The sequence below is a fragment of the Rhea americana genome, unplaced genomic scaffold (genome assembly GCF_003343005.1).
Source record: "Rhea americana isolate MKP2758 unplaced genomic scaffold, rheAme1 scaffold_53, whole genome shotgun sequence".
In the NCBI taxonomy this organism is placed as follows: domain Eukaryota; kingdom Metazoa; phylum Chordata; class Aves; order Rheiformes; family Rheidae; genus Rhea; species Rhea americana.
Window position 1 is genome coordinate 5,058,644 of NW_028186679.1, and position 22,801 is coordinate 5,081,444.

A 22,801-nucleotide genomic window follows, 5' to 3' on the forward strand; every position below is an offset into this window, starting at 1 on the left:
CCAAAGAAGCTAAATTAGGCACACTGTGAAAGGCAGACAAATCCACGAAAGGCAAAAATTATCTGGCTTTAGAATTAAAGTGCTTTTTCCCTCTCCTTACTTGAACTCATTTATAGTCAATCTTTTCTTAGAAAGGTTCYTGGAATCTGTATAGAAACTATCAGAAAAAGTCTTGACAATAGAATAGGCAATCAGATCATCAGCAGAAGAAAGTAGGTACCATATTTAATTGCTTATTATCCAGATATACACAATTCATGTTCATGTAAGATCTCATTTTTATTGAAGCTGAAAAGCAAAGCAGAAAAAAAAGTCACAGGAAGCAAGAGGAACTTCCTAAGCGCTTGCAGAGAACAGATGTTTGCAATTGCAGCCAGTCCAACCCTGTGTTCCCTTGCWTCTAATTAAATAGTACTGCAAAAAAGGATGACTACTGATGGGTTGTGTATCCTACTCTAAGTCCTAAAACATTTCCTATAGTGTGTTTATTCTCACAGAGGCAATTGGATTTAATTCTATAGTAATTATTTCCTAATTTTCCTCCAGAAGTATATTACATTTCCTACTGAGAAACATTCCCCCCCCCCAAAACACAAACACAGATCCATCAAGTAGATACTGTTTTGCAGTTTACTGAGAAAAAGCAAAGGAAAAATATTTTGAGATTTGGCATTAATGTTTGAAAGGTGCCAAGTCCAACAGCAACTATTTGACTGGAAAAGCAGTTGATAGGCCTAAGAACAGTGTTTGGGCCTCGATATGATCAATATTCATGATGTTTAATATTCATTGAGCAGAGGAGAATATGTATCTACATTAGCTTCTATTTCGCTATATCAGAGAAATATATACACTTTTTTTTGCCTTAAACATTGTTATTTGTATTTTCCTACCATTTTTTTCTTCAATCAGGGGAAAAACTGTCAAATAACTAGGGCTCAACACCCAKCCCTTTTGAGCAGTTAAAAATAGAGAACGTTGTGGACAGCAGGCAGAGCTTGAAGTAATCAGAAGAAAACAATATATTAGGGTTTTAAGAAATAAACAGTGAACATTGCTACAGCAGCATTATAAAAATTATACATCAACTTTGGAATTATATTCWTTTTTGGACAGCTTCATCCTGAGATGGAACAATAAAAGGTCCAGAATATCATAATTCCAATTGCAAACGACAATAGCTTTAAAGCTATCGAACCTCTTCAGTTTTTGTAGCTAGAACTTGCACTAGGCTTTCCACCCACAGAATAACCRGTTCACCTTTCCTCTCTCCCGTGCTTCCCTGATCGTACCAAACATGGTACCCACAATTTAGCTGTCAATACCCAACCACTTTGTTTTATGTAGGAACTGAAAAAAAATCCTTGATGTTGGCGTTGAAGTTCAAAAGTTAATGCAGCTTTAGCACAGTTAAACCAATCCTTTCCTGCCATCTAGAGGACACGCATTGACCTGCAAAAAGTCTTCACGGTGCCTGAATCCAAGAAAACTACATATAGCAAGTTTCTGTATGAAATGCTTAACCCTACCCAACAAAGTAAAAATAAATCCAGCTGAGGAGTAGTGCAAATATTTTATTAGAGGCTGCATGCACAACAGTTTTATTCTGCATAATCCTAAAGATATTTTCTATAGTAAGGTTCAGTTAAATGCACAGCAAAGATACTGAGGTCACAACTTAATGCTTTTACCATATGCAATCATGTCTTCTGACCTACTCAGCTAAAGGAAAAGCTCTTTGATTTTCCCAGCTACCTCGACAGAACAAGATCTACCTGCTATAAACAAAAGTATATAACTGCCAACAGCCCATACAGTGAGAAAGACAGAACTGTGATGTCTGTGAACTCAGAAACAGAGGAGAAAGTAAGAAAAGGCATATTTGTATTAGACTTGAAATATTAAATCCTGCCTGTCTCAGAATTTGCTTTCCAACGTATTATTCATACAACATGCTAACTCTGAGCCTCACTCTCCCACTTTCACAGTGGGCAAGGCAGAAATGTGATGTGCAACAACCCACTCCACGCAGCGTGCGGACAGTACGCAGCTTTGTATTGCKCTATCTAAGCAGCAAAATATCAAAATACTTCACAATAGAATATCAAGTTAATTTTTTTTTTTTTTTTTAAGAAAGCTGAACGTTGTCCCAGGAACTAAATTCGCATTGCCAACATTGGCAATTTGGTCGCATTTTTCATATTTTTTCTTCACTGTCGTCTATAGGGTTCTTTCACATGTCTAACCCTAACAAGGGGAATGATGAATTCAACTAAACACTAAACTCTGTCAAAAGTGCATTTGTTTTTCCTGCTTTTCCATTTGGATTTCTTTTTCTCTTACTTTTTAGTGAAGGATGTTCAACAAACAAGAACTGATGCTTCCTGCGGTTGAAGCGATGTTAAATCTCTTTTGGATAAAAGCTAAAGCTTCTTCTGGGACGCTAGGAAGCTAGTGTTCAAAAACACATTTAGTGAACCGGCTACAGTTACACAAAATGCAGGCTCTGCCCAAGTCAAAGGATCTAAGATGAAATATTTTTCCTAACTCTACACTTACGATGGCAGTAACACACTCCTTTGATTCCTCTTCACAAAAAGCAAATTTAACAATTCAAAAAAATTATTACGATAAAAATTGAGTAGCTCTACTCAAACCTCCTTCATATTCAGTGTGCAGTCTGAGTGAACAAGTAGAAAGAATCACTGACTTGAAGATACTGAAATTCTTCACTACCTACGCAAGAAATTACCCCTCCCCCCAAAAAAAGTAAATAAAAATAAAACTTGTAGAGAAAGAATGGTCTAAATTCTTTGGAAAGACTCAGGYTTTGACAAAGATCACAACTACCTCGTGACAAAAGCCAGTGTCACCACAGTTATAGCAGTGTAATCTCCATCTGCGTAAAACATCTTAGTTACCTAAACTGAAGAATAGTACAGGCTTGCACAGAGCAGACACRTAAGTTTCACGCTAGACCAACACTGCTGTTAAAAAGAAAAAAAAAATCATTTTGTATTTCTGGCATTTGTTACACAGAAGAAAGGAAAGTCTCCTGAGATAAAAATAATAGCATGAACATCAGAATAATCTCAGTAATGATCGGCAAGTTTTAAATTTGATACAAAAGGACTTTGAAATAAGAACTTGAAAACTAAAAAATTACTAGTGCCCGAGGTATCAGAGGAAACTATAACATGTATCTGGAGTGAATATAGCCTGCCCAGATAAACTGCAGGAAATAAACTGAGCCCACGTACCAGAAACCATTGTGGGGTTCTGTACATACAGTTAGTGGATTCTTTAGGTCATCAGCTAAGATCCCAACAATCCCAAGAATTCAGGCTGCTCAGGGTTGAGGGTAAGTATGAACAGACAAACTTATCTAAGGTACTTACGCTATGTAAAACAAATGAGGGAACAGTGAAGCAAGACTGGATTTAGTAAGACAGTTGAACAAGGAAAACACAGCTTACTTGGTAACACCTATATTGAATGACCATCTTTTTTTTTTTGTCCAGTAGCTCATATGCCTTTGTCAGTATCTTTACATAAGATAAACAGTAATACTGCATTAAAAAAAGGAAAAAAGACTTTAGAGACAGGATAGARAAGTAGCAAGAAGCCACCAATAAATCAGAAATTGAGGTAGCTTATTTCCCAAGCCTGACCTCCAGTGGAGAGTACAGGAAGTAAGATGAGGTACACAAAGTAAACTAATAAAAATACACACATAAACTGTGAAAAAAATAGCATACACTCAAGAACCTCTCAAACAGATGGAGCATCATTGCACTTCATGAGGCAAATCGCATTCTGCCAAAAGGACAACTTTTTTTGCCCATGAAATCTGACMTTCTTCAACTACAGTATTCTGAAAACAAAGCAGCTTTTAGACAGCCCAAATCTGACATAAATTGAAGACAAGCAACATTCATCTTGTCCTACAGAAGTTCTAGTCTACTAAAACTCCAGTATTCATTGGCTTGTCTTTACAAAGTTTTCTCTTCATTTAACGTATGCTTAGCTTTCCTCTGACTTAAGAAACAAATGTCAGCAATCATTCAAGGTTAAGTCAGTTTTTTAAATATGAAAAGCTTTTTGGAGCTGCTAGGAAAAAGAGTGAAACAAGTTTTATATATAATGTGTTATCTCAAGAAATTAACCCAGCAGGACAAAGATCTCTAAAAGTCTGTCCTTATAAAATAGTGTTAGKRTTGTACAAAAATAGAACATTTTTTTCCATTTTCACACTTTACAGAAAACTACTGATCTTGTTCTAAATATWACATATATATTTATCTACATATTTTTCTCAAGAAGTCAAAAAAGCCCTAGCCAAATTTCAATATATTTAGAACAGATTACTTGAGCAGAATAAAACTAAACACTTTTTGACTTAAAAAACAAAACAAAAAAGTATTTTTCCACTCCAAAAACGCATCTAGGTGTCTATTAAGCTTTGYAGAGAAAGGAAACAAGTTTGGATGTGGAATTTTATTCTGAAAATTGGAATAAAAATATCGAAATTGCATGCTTCATAGTTTGGCACTTCAGTTTACAAGCAGATCACTGTTCAAAAATCCAATATATGAAAATATAATAAAGAAAATAGGCATATTTGCAAGCTACACTGTATGTGAACTGTAGGATAAGGAAGGGAAATAAAATTGTTTCCTTTTTTCATCCAGAAATGACCCATTTTAACTTGCTAAACAGTGTAGAAGGAAGATCAACTTTTTCTGGTCATCAAAAAAGAAAATTCCTTAAGAAATGGTGATCATCATTGAAATAGATGAAAGTTACTTGGAAGAAAAAAAAAACAAAAACAAAATAAAAAACAAAAAACCTGCTCAATTAGCCAGTTTATTTTTTCCAGTACTTATTTAATATAGCTTTCTTCAGTCTTAGAATAATTAGAAAGATTCAGGGAGGAAAACGGGATTCAGGGAGTTAATAAGAACAGCTGCCTTACAGATGAACACATCAGAGGTAGAGGAGGGAAAGTCTAACATTAAACCTTACTGGAAAAAAGAAGCAAATTCAGTAAGCAAAAGAGCTTAAAAGTCTGCAAGGACTATTTTCGAAAAGCTGATCCTTTTAACTGCATCAAAGTATGAACAAAATTGCTCAAAGGAGCATGCTCATAGAAGCTGCTAAACAAAGCAAAACTGCTTCTCTCATAAGTCATTACTTTAACGTAAGGGGTCCAATTTTACCATTTAGGCTGTAATGTGTATCTTAGTGTGCTACATTACAATATAGTATATTTTAGGTAAAATGGATTATTTAGGAGAAAATGTGACATTTTTCTCTAATTTTTTTTTTAAGTTTCTTTATATTAGGATTTTCCACTGAGAAGCTGATTAAAAGTATAGACAGAATATTAAATGAAAAATATTTTCAAAGTGCAAAATTACCTGTACTATATTAACCATATACAGATTAACAAAAAACATTCATGCAGTTGGTTGCAGTACAAAGACATTGTTTTCTAACACATCACATTCTAAAACTATTTTTAATTAACTTTTTAGTTTACTAGGTTCTAAAGATCATTCAGAATAAATCAAAACACCCCACGTAAATTCTTTATTCAAAAGCAAAACCCAAAACAACCACAAAGCTAGCAGCAGTACCATGAAAAAAATGGTATCACAAATGGAAAACTGTTGCGGAAAATGAAGTAGAGCAAGCTGATCAAAATCAYAACTACTGTTAAGAATGCTTATTTTTTTTAAAGGTACTCAAAGGTCTTAAAGAAGTGATAGAGAATTAAAAGAAAGGTTTCTTTCTTCTGATATTCTATGGTCCACAAAATGACCATTTCCTAATAAYTGACGTTGATGTGTCCAGTCTCTCACAGAAGATGAGATTTAGCAATCAAACCATCAGTTTACAAAAGGTTTTACCTGAAAAGCATTAAAYACAAAGTCATACTTTCCTATGTGTTTTTTGCAGTACAAGGATAAAGCATCCAAATAGTACTTTGAATATATATTCAACACCACACACTAAACTCCATAAAATTCAACCTGAAAATAAATTTAAATTGCAAACCAAAATTATCACGAGTCTTCATTCAACATATCATTTTTATTTTTCTCCATTTGTAATTTACTTCATAAAAACAAAACAAATCTTTTTATTTTCACACTTTAATACAACTGCTGAATATCAGAGCAAGCAAGGAGCTTTATTATCAAATTTTAAACTTGTCTTGCGTTCCTTTTTTATTTTAAAAGTACGGTTTTTCACCAGTTTAACATTTTTCAACACATTGGCTTGACACTCAACCTTTCTCCTGAATGTGACTTTTTCTAATCAGCATTTACATATAAATTTATTCAATTAGATTTCACAGATATCCAAAGTCCTTTTAAAAAAAGAGATTTATGACAACATATGTACTGATTTTTAAATTTCATTAAGCTTTGTTCCAATAAAAATGGAATTCAGTTGAAAATATGTAAAAYAATTTTAATAAATAAAACTCTAATGTGCCTGATTTATCAAAACAAGATYTATCAAAAATACTTTGTCATTTAAGTGGATAATTAAATGACATTCTTGGATAAAGAAGAAACATGCCTAGACAGTGAATTAGCAAAATGTTTCTAGTGAGCAGATTCTGAGTGCTGTTTAGACACACTAAAGTGCAGGATGGTGCTTTTTGAAAGCCTGCCAAGCATTTATGTAGGTTAGACATACAGTTGCTAGCAGGATTTCACTAACAGTTGGTTGCCTAGTATTGCTTTAGTTTTATTTTTCTGTTTTCCTTTGGTTTTAGTTTTTAGTGCCTAACCCTCTCAGTAACTTCATCTGTAGTTTCAGATGCCCATTTCTCTTTACAGATCTAACTCCATCCACTTAATTAAGAGTTAAGTCTAATCTTTCTCCATCTCTTTTTTAATGGGAAGCTCTCTACTTTTTCAGCTCCCAGTTACTCAATTTCAGGTGAGTGAATCTCAATAGAACAGCAAATTTCTCTGCTCCTGTAAATAAGATTAAAAACAAAACTAAGGCAAAATATTTTCAATGCTACAGAATCTAGAAATACTTACATTTGAAAACATGTAAATAAGTATCAAGAATTTCAGTCTAAAGTCTACAGATACATACAGTACTATGATATTGTTCTGCATACAGCTCTGTCTTCCCCTTTGATTTTGCATTTGTTTAAAAAATAACACTCTCACTGAAATTTGAGGAAGGCTCGTGTATGTACAGCATTAAAATTTAACAATTACAGTACATCTACACATAATATTGGCCACCATGATCCCAAGTTCTTTTTTATCAAGAGGTTTATTTTTTAAAAAGTTAAAGGGCTAAATGAATAACACAACATTTAATAAGATCTCTCACCACTGTACAAAGATTGTTTTCAGATGTGTTTTCATTACAAAAAAAAAAGAGAATTGGTTTCATAAAAAAAAATAGAGAGAATTAGAACTCAGAACTACTTAGCAGGCAAAATGGGAATGAAATTTCTTTTAAGGCATAATTCCAATTATATATCACTTTAAAAGGCCCCTCAATATTAATTGTAAGTAGCTAACTCATTCACAGCCTAAACACTTGCACTTATAATTTCTGTGCTGGCTAGAAGTCTACTGACTTTCCAGGTAGCCCTATTGGGAGATATGGTCATCTTTAAGAGATCAAAGCTATGCTACAGGTCAACTTAGTCACTACTTTTTCATTACTGGACAATCTGCCCTCAATTTTGTTAGTAAGTTATACAAACTTTGGGATGAGCAGCTATGAAACACTGAGAATGGCAAAAAACAGATCTTAAAAAGCTATCATTGAAAAAGTCAAAATACATAATCAGATGAATTTCAATGCTTAAAAGCAGATTCACATACGTTCATCCAGTTGAAGATTAGTGTATTAAAAAAGGCTAAGAAAATACTTTGTGTTTCAGYTCAGCTGCACTTGATTCAAGTACAGCTTGGAGGTTGGCTGTTATAAATTAAACATGGTCACTGCCTCAGCAGCCAGAAGTACAGAAAAATGTACATGTTCACAGGATAAATAGAAGTCTCTCCTTTCCCAATAAGCTATCTCACTCCAATTCGGGAGGTCATCCACTCCAAGCCTTGGCATAATCTGAAAGATAAGATGTTAAAACAGAACTCGTATCAATATAACATCTCTTGTGTGTCTTCCACTTGGTTTATGTTTAAATCAATCTACTAAAAATAAATAGAAGCAGCTGGAATTCAGAGTGAAACATGAACAAATTGTGTTTTAAACTAAAACTACACGGGCTTTAACTACAATAAGCTGGTCAAGCATGCTATTTTACTGAAGCTTGGCATTCTTTCAATTTTTTCTTCTAAAGTTAAAACATGCAACTCCACTCCCCTATTCAGAAGTATATGAAATCAAATTATTTTTCTTTTAATACAGGTTTCCCATGATAGATTGCTTACTTAAAAGCTAGACATTTTCACARTAAAAGACAAATTTACCCAGACTGAATTGGTTAAAGGAAAGGCACTGTATCAAGCATTCCACAATCCCATTACAAAACTGAGAAGATGCTGTATTAAGTAAGAAGACTGCATGGAATCTGTTCTGCTGATTCATCCAATTTGCATCTACATTTAAAGTTCTTATGTGCCAGAAGACGGATTTTCCTTCTATTTTCTACGGATACAGTTTCCTAGTTTTTGCCATCTTTAAGCTTTAGTTTTGTAAAGTAAATCATAATCTAGGTACTCATAAAGGCTAATTCAGCCTCCCACAGCTAATCTCCCCAAACTCCTGTCAGATGTCCCCAGAATTAGATCCCTGAGCTGAATCATCCTCTGGAATTTTTTTGATGAATTTGTATCACCAGTGTCACAGTTTTAAGTTCTCCAATTTTTCATCTTGTTTTTTTATTTTGATTTAAGAAAGATGAAACCTAGGATGACTAMAGTCAATCTTCAGGACTCTCTCCCCTCCTCCAAATGCCAACTTGTCTGAAGATTTAAGTTAGTATATAAACTAAATATTAAAAGTGCCTTTGGCCAAAGTAGAGTAGGATGAAAGTGGAGTTAACTGCTAAGAAGTCCAAAAGACCTAATCCAAAACTCAAGTCATTCTTACTAACACATCACACCCYAAGGAAAAGTATGCTGTCAATCACTCCATAAGACATCTTCACTGCATTTAAAAAAAAAAATCATGCCAAAAGTGAGGAGAATATTCTCACTTGCCAATACCCAATAAGATTCATCATGTCTGATGCCACAGAACAACATTTTTGCAAAGATTGTACTATGTGTCTACGGAAAAAAAAWATCATTAAGTGAATTTTATTATTCATTTATTACATTACAAGATTTTTTCATACATAAACTGAAAAAAGTAATTTTATATAAACTGAAAAAATACTTCATACAAATATAGAATTTGACCTATGAAAATAATCTACAGGTTTCAATAGAGAAGGAAAAATTAAAAATATCTCTCTGACTCCAAAGATGCTTTTCAGTAGAGCCAAATTGGTGTTAATAAGATTCTAAACCAGTGTTCCCATTTCTCATACGTTATTGTACTTTTAATATTAAACACTTACCCTTCTCCTGTCAAAGCGCAACAGGATTGAATGTGCCATGGGTGATCCTTTATGGAGCTAAGGGTGAGGTATGTAGATATTTCAGCAGCTGTCATGCAACCTTTCATGTCCTGCTTGTTCGCAAAGATGAGGACTGCAGCCTTCCGCAAATCCTAGAAGTAATTTATAGTAGTTATCACAAAGAGCTAAAAGGATATTGTGTTAACTGTGGTCCTCAAAAGAACATCATTCAAACTGTTCTACAATTACATGATATCATGCAGTTTTGACAGACTTATCACACTTAAAATTAACTAATCTTGAGACTGAAAAAGAAATTTATTTAGTAGCGTTCTGTACTGCAGAGAATCAAATTATGAAGCTTTACACAACCGTCCTTCTGGCGTTGCCCATATATTTGTATGTCAACTAATGAAAATCTTGTTATAATGCATTTTACTGAGCTCCACACCATCTAGCCAGTGGAATTACTACTAGATAAACATTCCAAAACCTAAATTGGATGCTATCTAAATKGAAAAGTTTGCTAGATGTCATTCCCTTGAAAATACTTTCAACTTCAGTAAACCAAGTTCTTCAGTGATTAAAGCAGTAACAATTTAAGAAAGCTTTTAAGTTTTATACTACTACTAAGTAGTTTTGTTTCTGCAGGAAAATTAGGACTCCATAAAGCAGCTACACAAGAACAGGAATATATGGTTCTAGGAGTACAGAAGTAAATACAGAAGTAAGATAAATACAATATTCAGGAAGCTGGCAGGTCTAATTAAAAGTACTCAATAGAGATTTAAACCTGTATTAAATTTTGAGACAATTTCTCCATCCAGAGAAAAACAACAAACCTTTATGGTCTAAAGTCAAAAGTTCACTTTCACAGGTAGTACTTATTAAAGTCCATTTCAAGTTGGCCTACTGATTGTTTTCAGGACATGACTGATCACCATCTTGTGTTTGCAAGACTGGAACCTTATATAATTACACTGGAAAAATGCACTACAAAAGTCATCTTTCCATCTATTTTGATAAAGCATTTGCTCCTTACAATCAGGCCCAAATTAGATTAGTATTGAACTGTAAAGAAAAACTCATTCATTTGAAACAGACTGCAAAACATTCAGAGAAATGAACTCAACAGAATTATTTGCACTGTACTAAACCCCCTTCTGACAAGAAAGAACAAAGATGTTTCTATTTAACACAACTCAAATTCAGCTGGAGAGTAACCACAGAAGATTTGAATGTACTTTAACTAATTCAATTTAGACGTTAGTTTAGGATGTTAGGAGAAGTTGACCCAATATACAACAATCCTCAATACAACACAGAATAAAATTAGAAATAAAATAGTTCAGAAGGAAACTAAACTGAAACTAATTTAACTATAATATTATAAGTGTTCCTTAATATTACGAAACAGTATTGAAACAATTAAGGAAAACTGAATTGCCTACTTTTTTTAAAAAATTAAGTTTCTTCAATTTTAACTATTAAACTGAAAAAAGAGACAGTAAAGAACAATAGTGGTCATGTTAACATGAAGTAATTTGAATTTAAAATATTTTACAAGTTCAACATTTATAAAATAAATGATTTGATTACAATCCAGTGAGCCCTATTATTGTAAAGGGATGTGTATTCTTTATTATGAGTTGCCTGCTTATTTATAGTTTGCACTCTTATAATGTTTTAAATTTTCCCATACAGGCATGCATTTTCAGGTTCAATTTTTTTGTGATGTATAATTTTTGTTAACATAGGAACCATGTAGTATTATGTGACTGTTCACAACAAAGGAAATCTATTATCCCAATTCTCTACTATACCTCATGAGCCAGCATTCTGTAAAGTTCTTCCTTTGTAATAGAAAGTCGCTCTCTGTCAATGCTGTCAACAACAAGAATGATGAACTAGAGAAAAAAAATAGTACAGTATGTAGATAAAGTTAAAATTACAAAATAGATACAAAAAAAAAGAACACACACACACAGAGAGAAAGCAAGTTTTCAAGAGACTACTACTGCAGCAAGTCTTCCTATACAAGGCAGGCATGGACTTTCAAAAACATGTTAGAAAACAGAACAASAGGTTTATTGTTAGTCTCGTTTATTAGACCTCTGGGAATCATACTCAAAAGTTATAGTTTAAAAAAAGATTGCGCATGTACATTTCAGAACTGCAACTAAGATACACTTTTCATGTACTATGGTTAATTATACCAATCTCCCAGTTGGATTTGCAACCCCTAAAATCATAAGCAAAATAGTCATGTAGGTACCAAAGCACTTACAAGTCATGGATTATACTTAGAACGTGGAYGATAGAAACTTAGTATACTCAGCTCTCGGTGAAAATGACCATTACTGTCTCCTACTACATGTATACTCAGAAAAATACTAAAATGAAATGCAAACTCTCTATTGCGAAAGAAGCATTATTAGAAATTCAGTCAAATTTTTCACAGGGCCTAAAAAAAGTTATTCCAATAGCACATCAGTCCTTAGAAAGTTACATATCTGCAGGATTCAGCATTATATTGTTGCACAATGCCTTAACCTTTGTAATGCAAAAGGGCTCTGCAACCGGCCTTTCACTTACAACTTTGTGCTCCTTAACCTAGGCACTCAGAAGCTGCTATGGCAGTGACTTTGCCTTTATTGCTCTTCCTAGCACACTGTTCTCATGGGCTTGCTCTTGTGTGTACCAAGACACTGCTATGTCTGTACATTACACTTGAGAGGAAAGCAACAGCCACTGGTGTGAAAATGACTCTTGTATCCCACCTTTTCTACTCCCCATTTCACAGCTTTTACTGTAAAATCTTGTACTAGAGGGGGGGAAAAAAAAAGATATGCTGTTACATAGTGGGTAATACTCACTAATAACAGCTAATAAGCATTACTCAGTAATAYGCACATGCAAATCTTAACTCCCGACCAGTGTTCAACACCTTCCCTGACCTCCCAGCACCTGCTCCAATCAGCAATAACAGCATCATAAGCAGGAACAACCAGTACAGAGATCAACAAGGTCCTGATGAAAATTATACAGCTACTGTGGAAAAAGTTACAGGGAACATATGCTGCACCAGAGAGAACTCCCTGCAGATAATATTTATCTGAGACTCTTCATTATTTCTCTTTGTAGCTCACCAATGGGAACAATTTTTCCATTCCTTTTTTCCTTATTTTCCTCTTTTTGTTTTTTCCCCAAGGATAACTATTAGAGACAATATATACCATCAGACACAGCTCCTGGCCCCTTCTCCTCCTCCCTTCAAAAACTTTGGGCRTGTAAGCCTGTCTCAACATTCTTCTGTTCTGACTTTTAAAACAGAACTGCGGAAATATCCATGTTAAGTTGAAACTATATAGGACAGGTATGCACATAAAAGCTTATTTGTGGGATTTTACATCATTTCAGAGATTTTACTTAGATTGCTTCAATTTACAGATAAGGAAACAGGTAAGAGATAAAAGCTGCATGCAAGTTAGTAACCAAAAGGGAAGATTACAAGTCACTGCTGTAATTTTCCAACTTATGTTCTAAATCACTTTGCCTTAGAAAATTAAGGAGATGTATAGCCCATTGAAAGAGACCAGAAAGTATGAAAAACTAAGTAAATTTAATGCTGCTGTGACTCTGAGATGTCTGGCAGATGAGGAGGAACAGTAAAAGAATTATGAATAAGAGGGATGCTAGGATTAGCATACCAAACAGACCCCTTTCCCCCCCCCCAACTCTTTTCAACAGACAAAGCTTCTAAGTAAAGGAAAGTTCTTCCTTTCAACAGCTGGACAGCTCTAGATTTCAAACACTTATTAGCTAGAATAATGCGGTGAAAAGCATTGCCAAACAGGATCAAAAAAGAATGAAGACATGCATCTCCTCAAATTCCAGAASCCAGGAAAATTCAATGTGCAAAGGCCAAGAAGTTATTGTCCTAGATATTGCTGACAAAAGTCTCTTCACCCTCTCTCATTTGTCATAGTCATAGTTCTTTGAGATAAAATTAAAAATAATTAAAAAAATACTAGGGGTGAAGCTTCCAATACTAGGTCAAGCTTCCAATAGTTAAAAAGTTTCTGAACACTTGGGGTAGATCATTCTACCCTCTCCTCTTCCAAAGGGTGGCAAAAGGCAGAAAATCCCATTGGGGGATGGAATACTTATATAAGAAATAATATTTACAATTAAAACCAACTTTAAACTTTTTAAAATCATTTCTGTTAAAAGTAAAACTCTTCGTGTCAATGTACAAGCCTCAAGGTGAGCCTATTTAGATTTTAAATACATGTTGGGTTCATAAACTTTTGGCATCAAAAATCTTGATATGGGGAGGTGGGAGAAAGCAAAAGGACAACAGCTGGTGAGTTCTATGCCAACCTTTCTAGCAATGRCAGCTTTACCAGTATGCTCTGACTACTGCACAGCTAGCCTTCCTATTATCCTTTGGATAAAAGCCACAAGCTGCTGAGATTTTTAAATACTGCTTCCTGGAGAAAATATTATTCTTCATCCTTAATTACCATTGTCCTAAAAAACATTTTAGGCAGACATACAGAAGTTCATTTAGCCACTGTAAATCCTCACTGAGTACATTGAAAAAWTTGCTTTTTAACTTACTCGAGAAAAACATTCAAAAATAATTTTGATATCATTCAATGATCTAGAAAAAGAAGTCCAACTTCACAGTTCATTCCACAAGTAAGACAATAACACTAATGAATAGGGGGCAGGAAAAATATGTTAGATATTACCAGAAAATTGGCTGCATGCCAGAGACACCTTATACTTTTTGAGTTTATTCTTTCCTCAAAAATACTTAAAGATAACATAGCTGCAGCCTTCATAAAGGTCTACAGATATTCCCAATAAACCTACTGAATTTACAAATTGGAAGCAGCTTCACATACCTCTGTGTTTGAATAATAGGTGTTCCACGAGGACCGTAATGATTCCTGCCCTCCAATATCCCACATGAGAAAATGAGTATTTTTCACTACTATTTCTTCTACATTACTTCCTATGGTTGGAGAAGTATGAACCACTTCATTCATTAAGCTAAAGAAAACAATATCACACCATAAATACCAACCAGCAAAATCGACAAGGCTTGTCACAACTCAATTAGAATAAATGTTAGAGGGGGGAAAAACAATACATGTTTTACGTCTCTTGAAGGATATCAAATCATTCATTTTTCAAGAAAATTCTACAGAAATAAAGTATTTYAAAACAATTCTAAACTGTAGTTCACAAAGTTCTCCTACAGTACTTGCTTTCGTAATAAAGAAACTGTCAATGTGCTTAAAAACATCAGAAACAAAAAAACAAGCAGAGAAAAGGCTTACAATAAATGGATAAGTATCTCTAACAGGCTTTTCTTGTTAAAAGAAAGACTAGTCTTAAAATGTGCTTGCTTCAGAGCAGAAAGTTGCTATTCTAGTGACCTTCAAATAAGGAGAACGCTAAACTGTGCAGAACCTAATTCTGAATACAATTTATCAGAGCACTCAATTTATTAAAATACAATTTGATTTCATAACAAACTCTGAAGGACTGGTTGACTGCTGGACTACCTAAGCTGAAAATATCCCAGKTCTTCTTTCCACCTTTGTCAAAGTGCTCAGAAAAAGGTTTTTTGGGAAATACCCTCTTCCTCCTTAATATCTAAATATATACATAGTCATTTAATTATGCCTTCCTCCTTTTCCACAAACACCATAATAACTATGTTSCTGTCAATATTGCTGAATTCATCATAGACATTTCTGTAATATAGGCAAGAGGTAGGGGTGGTTAAGTGTAACGTCAACGACATTAAGCATTGGAATCGAGAAACAATTAGAAATACTCACGGATTTTGCAAAGTTACTAGAATTCCAGTTTATTTAAAAACACTTTCTTCCCTACCGTTTTCTGCCACTGGATGATTTCTACGTTACCAATTAAGATACGCTTTAATAGCAAAATAATTAGCAGTTCACTATGTGCTTATAAAATTATGTYGCTCTAGTTACAGTTCAGTTTTAAAACACTGCAGGTCCTTTATTCATCATTTAAATACAAAACTGAAATATATTTATAATGACTAATACCATTCATGTATGTACTGTGCACTAGGGCAACCCTAGAGTTTCTGTCACCTTTCAGAACCAAATTTTCAATGACTAAGCAGTGACAAATACTAAAGCATAAAATGAAAAATAAAATAGTTTGTATACTTACAACTGGTAAAGAATGGTGGTCTTTCCAGCATTATCAAGTCCCACTATGATTACCTTGTGCTCTGCATATACATAGACACACACAAAAAAARGCAAGAATAAACTAGTGGAAACAGCAGCAATTACAATTCTTTCTTTCTTTATTTATTTATTTTAAGTTCAATAGCCTACATGGAATGTTGACAACTTTTGGGAAAAAATCCACAATGCCTCACCTGCTGAGATTACAGTTTTAGGCAAAGTCAGTATTTCAAGTCTTAAAGGAATTGATATTAATATGATTAATTTCTAAAATTAAAGTTTTATACAAAATACAAGGAAAAAATACAATTGATAGCAGTGCACCATCTTAAATACATCACCAAACATCCAGAATAATATTTATAATACAGTAAAGAAAAACATCAGTTAATCTCCATAAGTTCTTTAAAATTTTGAAAGAACTAGCTCTCACAGAACAGATGAGTCTGTAGATCTTCAGCCATGCAAAGTAAATCCCAAGTCTGCAGAAAATATTAGTCTAACGTGCAAGACTCAAGTACAGATACATCATTTAATGGACTACCATCATTTGCACAGCAAACAGTAAGAAGAAACTATATTTTGAATGGATCACAAATCTCARCACTGACCTAAAGCTGCTGCTTATATACTACTGATCTGCCAAATGTTGCATTAATGTTATTTTTCCATGCACAGGGGAATTACGTGCTTCTCTGAACTTAATTCTTTTTAAAATTCAAATAAAGCTGTATATTAGAATTACTTTCAATACACACACAAAGTTAGAAGATATTGATTCACTCACCCACAAAAAAGCAAATCACTTGAGAGCAAAGTAGTTATAAATGGATACTAGAAGTAAAAACTGCCTCAAGCAGGTGAAYAGGTTCACTTTTGAAGTGGTCATATTTAAAAATTCCAGGGCACTTATTTAGAAGCAAAATATGGTTCACATCTTATAGATTTCCTCTAAGATATCACATTTAACTTATAAGACATAAACTACTAAAAGGTCAGAATACTTGTCATAAATACCAAGTAACTTTGCTCTTGCCTGCGGATGGGTGGTCTAAGAAAGAAGAAATTTGTCTAAAAAAATTCAGTGGACTCTACACAGTTGTGTGCAAAGAGATTATTTACATATAATCTAGTACTTTTTATCCTGAAAGTGATTTTATCAAACTTTTGCTTTGAACTTTTWTCAGAAGCTTTGCTATGTGATACAGTCCTAATGAGTCTTGAAACATATGCCCCCATATCATTTCCCCTAGCACTACATCCTGTAAGGGCATCAGAAGGAAATAGTTTTTTCCTGGCCTTAATTCCAGTAATGCTTTTTGCCCCACAAGCGTCAGTACCGCCAATTAATAACCTCTCTCAATATGTAAGTGGTAAGAAGTCCTTTTTGTATTCAAATCTAGAGTGAATTATACCAATACTTCTGTGAAAGAGAATACAAAACTAACTACACCTAGAAGTCACTCATGAATTATGCCTTCATACATTTTTCCTACAGGTAGTCTAAGAAATATACAGGTWCTAAACCACTACAATAAAACCATGCCATGTATCTAGAGTTTCTGTCTCTTTCTAATTCAGTAAGTTTAAAGGGCTTTGAAAGTTTAAACACAAATATCCTTCTGTTGTTTTTAAAGCAGCTGTACTGTCCTGGAAAGAGACGACTCTACATTTGTAGCATGCGGATTGTATGATTTTTGAAGAGAAGAGAAGATGAATTGCCGCTAGGCATTACATCTCATATTTCCCACTTTCACAATAGAAGCCAAACATTCAGAGTCTTACTTGAGAATGAACGTGAAGARCATCAGATGAAACAGTACCATACTCATCACAATGAGGAAGAAAAAGTATGTTTTTCCCCATTCTAAAATTGTTGTTTCTAGAAGTTATTGAAATATGAACCCTTCAGTGTTCATAGGGGAGGGGAGGAAAGGAACAGCTTAGCTGTGTTATTACATAGTCAAATAGTCTTTTATATGGTAACTGAATACGTACAAACAAGCAACAGTCACACAAGGGTTTATTAATGTAGAGGTAAGTATGCAATTAATTAGATAAAAGCATATCTCAAGCAAGCAGTGGTTTCCACCTTCTATTAATAGTAGAACACCCTGCTTTCAAAACTATGTAATTGCTATTTACATCAATACTCATCTATGATAATGAAAAGCTCTTCACTTTCAAACATACACAAATATCAAATTTCTATCTAGTCTGGTTAGATTTTAATATATATATATAACACATATATACATAAATATATACATATATATATATATATATAAAAGCAAAATCCTGTATACACACACACTCTAAAGGAAGCACATACAAACATAGAAACCGACATACTAAGACAGAAAAAAGTTTAACTAGATGAGTACTCATTTCCAAGAGCAACAGGTGGAAGATGCTTCATATAAGCGAATGGGCAATTATGGAGTAAATGGTAAGCAGTAATTTAGGCTATTTGTGTCTTGTACTTATAGGCTAACCCAAGTTTCTCTTTCACTGGCTGGTATTCAAACTCAGGACATGAAAGCCCTGCCAGTCCTCTACATACTTTAAAAAGGGAGAAGAAAATCCATAACAGAGTTGCCAGAGAAGAGCAGAGTCTTTATAAATCATGCTGAATGAGGAAAAAGTAAGTAGAAAAAAGGAGGCCTGTGCAGGTTTAAAGACAGTATTAGACTACTGTCTAAAAGAATTCTGTTGATATCAACCATTCCTGAGCAGTTAAAAAAAATAGCAAAACATAAAATAGTATTCTTACAAAGCCACTGGCAGTCTAATACTGCAAAGTAATGGGACAAGAGGATGATCTTGCAGATGGTTGAAGGAAGAACTAATAAGATGCTATCTTCTTCACTTACTCTTATATATTCCTCTGCAATAGAGGGACCCAAAATTGCAAATACAGCCCTCACAGCTTTTCCTTTTCCCCTTTCTAATTTGCAAAGATTAAAAAAAAWATGTTAAGTCTTTTAATGGCAAACAGGAATCTTTTCCTCCAACATATTTGAAAAATAAACGAATAAGGGAAACAGTAAGAGTATTAACTCATGTATCTTTTGCTACTAAAGTCAAATCTTACTATTTGTGCTGCATATGTGAGAAAAGATTTATTAAAGCATGTTTTGCCTTCATAATTGTTTTCAATCCTTTTAAATATCACTTCCATTTGAAAAAGAAATAATCAGTCAAGTAACAATAGATTWTGGGCATGCTAAAGTGTCTATGCAGTATATCTTCAGTTTAGCAAAATAAGAAAATTCAAGAATAAAAAATTTATTTAGAATGTTACATATGGTTAATAATCAATATGCAACTAAAATGCACTAATACAACGTGCAATTAAAATTGGTATTGATACGCAACTTGACAGCTTCAAAGAATTCCAACAGGTCTGTGGTCCCATGCCCCCTCTTTACAAAAGGCAATCTCTACATGTCCACCAGCTCTTTTATTTACTCTATTTCTACTATTTACCTGACACACGCAACAGGCTTATCAATCTATTTTTCTCCTAGATCTCCTCTAGATCTCTGTTTTAAGAWGTTTCCTATTTCAGTCCTCATATATCAAGGTGGGTTGCATATATCTATGCAAAGGGTTAAATGACACATGCAGTTCAGCTTTTTCATTCATAAATTTCCTTAGAATTTGCAGGGTTGCAATGATATGGTACAGCTCATTATACTTGTTCCAGCTCTTTAACCAATAGTTAACTTCAAACAGATCTCAGAGGATTCTCTACCTGAAGGAAGTATTTCAGGAAGAAAACTCCTTGAGTGCTTGGTTAATTGTGAAAAAAAAATTAAATTGCTTAAAAGAATCCTTCCCAAACCTCAGTTACCTTACCAAAGTCACCTTACTTGCAAATAACCCCAGGTCACTGAAGATCCAAAATTAACATTCTTACAAAGTCCCATAATTTACAAAAATCTGTATCTGTTTTTCAGCTCAAAAGATTTGATACAGCAATTGAAACAGTAATAGCAAAAATACTCATTTAATTGAAAGAAATAGTTTTGATACAAACAAAATATTAATAAGGTCTGCACTTTATAAACTTAATTCTGCTTAAAGAGAGATTTATCTTAATTATGCAAGTGTATTATAGCTTCACTTTGTTCCTGCTGCATCCACTGTAACAAGATTTGAAGATTTTTTTTTTTTTAGAAATTCAACAATTGATGAAAATTCTTACCATGTACTATTTATTTAGCCATTAAGGCAGAGAATCAAATTGCAACAATTGTAAACAAGAGGTGTAAACAAATAAAATCACATTCAGTGCTTTAGTAGGATGGAAGGTAGATTTATTATAGAGTTTTTCTGTTAGGCAGAAATTCACTCTGAATGACTTCAGTTTTCTGCACATCACACACTAACTACTCTGAAGCACAAAAATGCATGGGGCTCACTTTCARATACTAGCATCTTAAAAGGTGAGTCTGAAAAAACTACCTACATATTTTCCTCCTGGCATTCATTACAAAATCAGGTGCCTTCTATTCCTAGTGCATTAACTCACCTGTTGGTATTTCTTTAAAGTRTTTAGTTATCTAACTATTATTGATCAGCTATCTTCTACATTCTGCATTTTTACATTCAGTTACTATCACCTTTGTATAAAGCAAAACTCAGTATGCAATACTCTAGTGAAATGCCCATAATTTACTCCTCTATCTTCTAAGCACTTTGGTACACCTCCTCCTCCATGCTCCACTTGATAGAAGCCAGATGGCACTTCCTAAATCTTTGCTTTGTTTAACCTTTCATTTTGCCAGTATCAAGTGCTTCAGACTATCAGCAAAACCCACGCCAGCTATGATGAACCGATGACATGCACTACATACAGCTAGGCGTAAGAAGCATATTTGCATCTTTGAAATACTCCCTTTAGATATGCGGTTAACATGAGGATTTTTCCCATCCCAGTATGCTCAAATAGTTTCAAAGGACAATCTAAAAATTTTCCAATAAATTGCCTAGATTTGACATACGATTAGAAGAGCAAGAGGAAACGACTCAATAACTACTAGCTCTTTTTATCATTATTATTATGGAGAAAATAACTGTGTAACTGGAGAGGAATTTTCTACTACATAAATCTGAAATTTACAGTTAACTTTCCTAGGGTAGAATTTAAATTTAGGCCATGAAAAAGAAACTTAATTCCTTCTCTATGGGTGCCACAAGAGGAGGAGACAAAAACCAAAACCCAAATAAACACCCCTCCCACTCCAAGCCAAGATTAAAACACACCCCATATGCTCCCAAGGGGGGAGAAGCCAAATATTAGGTATTTCATAGCACTGCCTCACCGATGCTGTAATACTAATTGCCATTAATATATTAATTATATGAAGAACATCTCTTCTCTGAAGAACTACTATACAAGAACAATGTGTTCTTTTTCCTCTAATGAAGTGGAATCAACGTAATCTAATATTGTCATTTACTAAGAGAAAGGAAACCAAAACAATAAAGCTGCAACTCCTTCTTCCTTTCCCAGAATTGTACGGTGACACCCTTATGGTGGCAATATTTCTCAGCACTAAAAGCCAGCAGAACTTGTTTTATACTTAGCTCTCTGCTCAGAAATGCTTTAGTAGAATCACTATTTAAGAACAGTGCGATTTTAAYAGCAGACCCCAGTTTAAAAACAGAACGATGGTCTGCAGAAAACGAGCAAGATCTTGAYGGCCCAAAGCTTCCGCTGCTTCCAGGGTGAGAAAACAACTTTGGGAGGCAGCAGCGTTTGCCACTACGCGAACTCAGGAGCCCACCGCAGGCCGCGCAGCTCTTCACGAGCCGCCCGGGAAGGGGGAGAGAGGGGGACAAACTAAGCAAGAGAAACAAAGCGGCCCCGGGCACGAGGCACCGCACAAGCAGCCCTCCAGACCCCGCACAAAGAAGAGCCCCACTTCGGCCGGGGCCCGCCCGCGCGGAGGCCCGCAGGCGGCCGGAGGAGGCGGCGCGGCGCCCCGCCAGCCCGCGGCCCCTCGTCCTCAGGGGCTCCACCACCCGCCGCCGCCGCGAGCCCCGCGCCCACCTTGGTTGCAGAAGAGACTCCACAGCTTGGYGAAGATCAGGCCCATGCCTGGCCTCAGCCCGACTCCGCGGGCGCGGCCGCGAGCCCCCGGGGCGCGGCGGGACCCGTGAGGCCGTGGCGNGCGGCCCGCGTCACAGGGCCGTCGACTGGGACGGGAAGCGCTTCTCGAGCTCCTCGGCGGCGCGGCTCGGGCCGCCGTCCTGCCGGCCGCGCTCGACCGCCGGCGGCTCCGGCGCGGCAGTGCGGGCTCGCGCGCTGCGCCGGCCAACGGCCGCCCCAGCGCCTACGCGTCTCGGCCGCGTCACGACGTGCGTCATCACGTACGCCGGCGGCGGGTGACGTTGCACGGCCGCGCCCGGCGTRGCAGAGCGGGGCTGCCCGGGGGCAGATGCTCCCTCGGGCGGCAGGGGGCAGGTAGCGTGCCGGTGCCTCGGGCGCCAGCTGCCGGGCGAGGGTGGGCTGAGGTCCAGCGCGTCCCGGGAGGACGGAGAGGGTCCGCGGGGACCGGCCRGGAATGGAGGAGCTCGGGGGGCGTGCGCGGCGGGCAGCTTCGCTTGCCTGTCGCTTTTAACGGCGGCGCTCTGCCTCTCAGCGCTGTGGCTGCCTGTGGTACTCAACAGTAAAAAGGCCTCTAATTTCGAAGGCGCTCGGATCTTTCCTATATAATAAAGCATTTAAGAAAAAATGACTCGTTTTTGTGTGCTGCACTCTTAAGTTCTTGTTACTGAAATTTTGTTTGGATATCGGTTTTCTCACTTTTCAGCACTGCAAGAAAGTTCTGTGGAAGAGAACTGACCCCTCTTCTACCTTAGCAGAAGAAGCTGCGTGCACTGAAACACGGTCGAGATGGAATTAGATCTGTTTTATCTCACACAGCAGTATTTAAGCTTGCTCATCCAAAAAAATCTTACCATCAGC

At 35.8% G+C, this 22,801-nt stretch overlaps 1 protein-coding gene across 1 annotated transcript; it reads right to left on the bottom strand.

Moving 5' to 3' along the window:
• Positions 1-6,081: 6,081 nt before the first annotated feature.
• On the bottom strand, positions 6,082-21,997 carry ARL5B (ARF like GTPase 5B). The gene is made up of 6 exons (XM_085318356.1): positions 21,884-21,997; positions 15,803-15,863; positions 14,488-14,635; positions 11,398-11,481; positions 9,575-9,726; positions 6,082-8,115 (listed from the first exon to the last, which is right to left on the bottom strand). Exons 1-6 carry the CDS (start codon positions 21,927-21,929, stop codon positions 8,067-8,069), a joined length of 540 nt encoding a protein of 179 aa, XP_085174482.1. The 5' UTR covers positions 21,930-21,997; the 3' UTR covers positions 6,082-8,066.
• Between the last annotated feature and the right edge of the window lie 804 nt (positions 21,998-22,801).